Source organism: Motacilla alba, chromosome 13 (assembly GCF_015832195.1).
Source record: "Motacilla alba alba isolate MOTALB_02 chromosome 13, Motacilla_alba_V1.0_pri, whole genome shotgun sequence".
NCBI lineage: Eukaryota > Metazoa > Chordata > Aves > Passeriformes > Motacillidae > Motacilla > Motacilla alba.
The window spans coordinates 4366498-4372497 of NC_052028.1; the positions used below are offsets into that span (position 1 = coordinate 4366498).

Sequence of the window (6000 nt, forward strand, 5' to 3'; positions counted from 1 at the left end):
ATTCAGGCTTGTCTGGGGAGTCCAGGGGGAAAAAATAAAAATCAAGCCAAAACCCCCCCAAAACTAAAGTCTGATATTTTGTAACTGAAGCAGTGTGATGGATTTCAGCTCCAACCCACTTTTCCAATCTACAGGTGCATCCTGAGCTAACTCATCTTGAAAGACACTTGATATTAACAAATTTAAATAATTTCAAGTGTCACAATAATCTTAATTTCTATCCTTGCCTCCTTATGTATTAGCACCTACATAAACCAACCATTATGGCAAAAAGTGAGAACAGCACAAATCCTACACATTAGGACACCTGTTCCAAGAGGTGGCATTTGGATGACTTTGAAGACTGCATTTTTGTCACTCCCTTCTGCACTCACGGAAAATGGTCATCAGCAGTTTCTATGGGCACACACTAAGCTCCTGTTCCTTACAAAGCTGTCAGCTATTTTGGGGAATGCAAACAGGAGAAAGCAGCAGATTCACATATATATGACAGGGTGCTTAGCTAGATACCAGCAAACAAAGGCAACAACAGGCATCAAACTAGCAGCCTTCAGCTGCATGACCTATGCTGTTGGCACTGATGAAAGAGCATTTCTCTCCCCTGGTTTTTCTATTTTGGACAATTTTTCTCTCATCTCCTTATGCTTACTGATTTTCATCTACAGAAAGCACAACGCCTTTTGTTCCTGCTGCCTTTCACTGCCCTCCCTTCTTCCAGCCCTTTTATTTTGAAGGATTCTCACACTTAAGTTAGCTATAGCAGCTTTATTCCAGTCATTAAAGTTATTCCACGTTTAAGCAAGTAATCTGAGGAGTAGACAGTTACATACGAATTTTCAGCACAACGCTCACATTTCCAAATCTTTAATAAAGGCAGTTTGTAGAGCAAGTGTGCAGAGCAGACTGGGGATGAAAAGCTTAAAGCTCGGAATAATGCAGAGGAGACAATACTCTGCAGCACTTCTCATAAAGCCTAGAAGGGCATGGCTAGATGATGGCGCTCTCCATATTATATGCCTGGCTTTTCTCCACTAAAATCCTTAGGCTCAGCAAAGCTGAATCTTCCTGAGGAAATAGGTAGCCCTAACATTTAAAACAGTCAAGATCTTACACATGACACCACACGCACTGGCCCTCAACCTTGGCAAATCTCTCCACCAAAGCTCTGCTTTGGAGGTTCATACTGGAAAAACCTCCATATGGAGTAGGAAGGGAATTTAGGTAGGAAATGCAGAATCTGGGCTTTTACTTAATGAACATCTCCCAGCCCCTTACAGCAACAAGAGCCTTTAATAAATGAAGGGCCATCAACTAAGGCACTGCTGCCTCCCAAAGTATCTGATGCTGTTCAGTAATTTCACCAAATTTAAGCTACAATTGCTCCTATTTCAATAGCTTTCATTCTCAACAGGAGTCCAGAGATAGAAGTGAAATGAGAAGTCCAGTCAGCTCCTTTTAAAATAACCCAGAAAAACCTGCTTACACCACCAGGCCAGTAAGAGAGTATAACACAAGTATTCAAGAGTGGGATGGATCATCAGGCATGGCCGAATTCCCAGTGCATCCTGAAGCTTCTGTGTTGAAAGGCAAGGAGAAGTTAAAAAATTGATCCACTTACAAGACAGCCTCTGAAGGAGGTTGTAAAGAGCCCAAGGACAGCTCAGCACTGGAACAGAGACTCCCATCTCTAATCCTCACTTCTGATGAAAGCTGAAATGTCACTCAGGGCACTCTGTTGTTCAAGTGCTGCTCATGCTGATGCTTAAGAACAGGCAGCAGCTGGTGCTGAAGTTTTGAGATACACCACTGGTATTTTCTGTTTGGCCACCAGCACAGCAGCTTCCAGAGCAGATGCACCCTCTGTGTTAAGAAAGCAACTGAGCTCTCTGGCATGGTTTACCAACTGGTATGTACTGGTGCTGATCTGAAGGGTTATGCTTAGTTTTAAAACCAGGAATGACAAATTTTCTCCTCCAGCTCAAGAAGGTTTGATCTCCTGTCACACTGTATTCAATTCCTGAATTACCTATTTCCAACAGATCTAGCAAAAAGGCAGCTATGTAAGCTTCCTCTTACAAAAGGGAAAACACAGCAGGGTTTTGGTTTTCCCCCTACTTGCTCAGAAGAATTGCCTTAGAGCTTTTTAATCTGAAATTCCTGTAATGCAAAGTACCTTGATTCTTTGCTGTTACACCACACCACAGGGACAGGAACAGTTAAATCACAAAATTCTTCAGATTATTTAATCTTACACGATTTCCCAAAATGTTCCAGCATCCAAAGGTTTCTCAGGACTAGCCTGAGTCTTAAAAGGTACAAGGTAAAAGTGCTCTGACATGCCCCTGCTTCAGCCAGGGCTGCAGGCACCTGGGCATCGCTCGGCTCAGCTCTGCAGGACAGCGAGGTGCCACCAGGGGCCAGGGATCTCCTCCTGGCAAAGTCCAACAGCCCCTCTCACCAACAGCCCAACTGGAGCCATGGGTTAAACAAGAACTGGAAAAGCACCAGCCCAGCTTCTGATTTCACAGCCCAGGCCCAGCTGAGGTCCCACCTTTCACCCCCTGCCTCCCCATCCTTGCTGCACACCCTTGTGTGCCCACAGCCAGGTCTGCTTCTCTGGCAGCCTGTTAAACCATCTCAACAGGACTGCAAACCTGCTGTCTCTAAACAACGGGATGGCCCATGCCCTGAAGCTAGATGGTATTCCTGCTCATGTTTATTTCCACTAAATTAAGCTAGAATGAAGGGTTTAGGGAAGGTTTAAAAACCTGTGTTGTATCTTTCATTACTAGTTGCTACTCACTGATCAGGATTACAAAGTCCCCACTGACACTGGGTTCAGAGTGAGCCCTGACACACACAGTTCTTCCTCCACATTCCTCAAACTTGCATTTCTACAGCCATGTTACCCACTCTCTGTTGCTTTCTGCTGGGTTACAGACAGAATGTGTAAGCACAGCACACAGAGCACTGTAGCAAATTCACAAACTCACGTCTCAGCTGCGGCAATTTTAAATATGACTTGTAAAAGGCTAACCTTTCAGTCATTTAAACTTTAAAATACAGTGATAAAGTTCAATGCTCAGTGTGTAAATCCAAGTTTACTCCCCTGCAGGGAACAGGCATCTTATGACCTGAGCTGATGAGAAATCCCCCATCAACTGGGTTTCACAAGCAGTGGTAATTACTTGGAAGAGAAACTTCTTCCCTGTACGGCAGAGGAAAATTTCAGCTCATAAAAGCTCACGGTCCACCAGATGATGGGTGTTTTGTCACATTGTTCTTCTACTGTGGGCCACTAGATTGTTCAAAACCTTGTGGATTTTCAGGGGCAGTTTCCTTGGTAGCACTACTGGAAGATGACTCAGACACAAAGCTCGTCAGGGCCACGTGTATCCAGGTGTATTTCTATGTGCACAACAAGTGTCATGTGATAAGAGTTATCAGAATGTGTTGGATTATTCTCCTCTAGCAGTGGTGAGCAGGTAATGATTCTGTGACAGCTCAGTACACATGGCTAAATAAGGCACCCATTAAGTAATATCTGTCATTCTTGAATCACTAGCCAAGGACACACAGGAATTTTTATAAGCCTGCATTAGGCCTATTAAATTTCTCACTCGTCTTCATCCTCTGAACAAAATAAAGATGCCAGGAAAGCACTTCTAATTTAAGCTTCCATCGACTTTTATGAAGGTTAAAGAAACACCTTGGAACAACTCTGTTACTGGCCCTTCTCAACCACATTCCTAAAACTGAACCCCAAGATGAGTTCCAAAGCCCTGGCTGGCAGCAGGTTACATTTGTGTACAGTACACACAAGGATTATTCCTGGAATGCAGAACACTCCTTGAAATCTCGTAAAACTGGACAATCATTCACTTCCATGAGTAAGAAAAAACCCATCTAAGTAAACGGAGAGAAGGCAAAGTCCTGACATCCCACCAAGAATGGAAGCCCCTTGAACTGATTGCTGGAACAAGGGAAAGAAAGGAACACAGATTCAGAAATCGCCCTTTCTGCCCCACAACAAGGAAAACGCTCACTGTTAGATGGGGAAGTGTGTGAAATTTATCAACAACAAACTGCATAGTTCAGATTGCTGGAATTTCCAACTAGGAAATTCACTAGGATGGATTTTTGAGTTCCTGTTTCTGGGAACTGCAGCTAACAAAGCATTAAACGAGAAAGTTAAAAACTTCTAATTTCAGTGGTGATGCAGCAGTTGAGCTTCCCGCACTGGAGTCCAAGCTCCCGTGCTCTGGCTCACCATGACTGCCTCAAGCATGAAACTACAACATGCTAGGACAGAGTGTTGCTTGGAAATGACCCCGGTATAGAGCAGCACCCTGTTTTCTGATTATCTTACTTTTCTGAGAGAGCGCTGCAGGAAAAGAACAACTCAGAGCAAGCAGGAGCGAGGAAATACCGCAGGGAAGAAGGCGGCAAAGAGGGGCGACCAGAGACACACCCTGAAGTCTGTGACCTCCGCGATAGCCAAGCTCGATAAGGCCACGTAGCTGCTGGCAGAGGTGGGCCGCGATGCGGGAGAGGGCCCGCCGACCCCTCTGCGAGCCCACCCCGTGCCTGCCCAGGGCACCGAGCTCCGCCGCTCCCCTGGCGTGCCCAGGGCGGGCTCCCAGCCCGCAAGGGCCGCATGGCCGCGCCGATCGCGGGTCCGCGGCACGGCCGGGGCCGGCCAAGGACGGACCCGAACGGCGGCAGCACAACTCGCTGAGCCCCCTCCATCCCTCCCCTCCTGGGCAGGCGCCGCTGCCGGGCCAGGCCCGCAGGTAACGCCACCGCCGTCCCGCCCTGCCCTCCGTGCCGCGCAGCCCGAGCGGAGCCGGGGGACGGCAGCGGGGACCGGCCGGGCTCCGGGGAGCCGCGCCGGGCTCAGCGCGCACATCGCGGGGTCCCCGCCCGCCGCCGCCCACCTGTCGCGGGGGTCGACCCAGCTGGTGGTGCGGCTGCCGTGGTCGATGTAATACACCTTCCCGTCGTAGTCCCGCGCCTCCTCCCAGCCCTCGGGCAGCGGCAGCTCCTTCCGCGGCATGGTCCGCACCGCCGGCCGCGCCGCCCCATGCACCGCCGCGCTGCGCTCCGGGGGCCGCGCCGGGGCTCCCCTCCCGCGGGCGGCGCGCAGCGGTGCGGGGGCCGCGCCGGCCCAGCCGCGCAGGGAGGCGCCGCCGCCGGGCAGCCTCACATGCCGGCCCCGCGGCGGGGGCGGGCCGGGGCGGTGCGGGAGGGCGGCGGCGGCGGCGAGCCCGCGGTCAGCGCTGGGCACGGAGCCGCTCCACCCGCTCACGCCTCCATTTCCTGCTCCGCCGGCGGCCGCCCCGCGAGTCCCGCGGCGGCACCGCCCCCGCCCCGGCCACGCCCCCGGGCCCGCCCCGGGCACACCCACCGCCCGGCCACGCCCCGGACACACCCACGGGCACGCCCCCGGACACACCCGCGGGCACGCTCCGGCCCCGCGGGCTGCGCGCCCCCGAGCTGCGCGCCCCCGAGCGCCCTGTGGCGGCGGGGCCGGGCGCGGGGCCGCGGGGCCGGGAGGGTGCCAGCCTTGGGGCTCGGGGGCCCCGCGGGGCTGGAGCACCGGGCCAGGGCCGGGAGCGGCCGCCAGAAGCGCCGAAGCGCCGAGGGCACCGCGCGGGTGGCGGGGAGCGGGTCGGGGCTGCTCGGTGCCCTGGAGGACACGCCGGGGGGTGCCGGTGCTGGCGTCGCACGGACGAGCGCAGCAGCTCGGGGGCCCCTGGGGCAGGAGGGGGCCCTGCCCCGGAGCGCTGCCCGCGGGTGGCCCGGCTCAGCCGCGGTGCGCTCCCCGCAGGGGCTGGCGGGCAGCCGGGAGCCGTCGGAGCCGCCCAGGGGGTGACAGGGGTGACTTGCTGTGGGTTCCAGAGGAAAAGCTCCTGGCAGCCGGAGCCCGGGTACGCTCGGACCATGGGGAAGCCGAGTTATAAAAGCAGTTCGGGTGGCACAGACAGCCCCCGGTAGAGC

At 53.2% G+C, this 6000-nt stretch overlaps 1 protein-coding gene across 1 annotated transcript in view; it reads right to left on the bottom strand.

Annotated features, from left to right (window-relative positions):
- WWC1 (WW and C2 domain containing 1) overlaps positions 1-5343 on the bottom strand; it is a 66897-nt gene extending 61554 nt beyond the window's left edge. The window contains exon 1 of the mRNA XM_038149978.1: positions 4938-5343. Within this exon, the coding sequence (XP_038005906.1) occupies positions 4938-5056 (119 nt within the window). The 5' untranslated portion in view covers positions 5057-5343. The remainder of the gene's footprint in view (positions 1-4937) is intronic.
- Between the last annotated feature and the right edge of the window lie 657 nt (positions 5344-6000).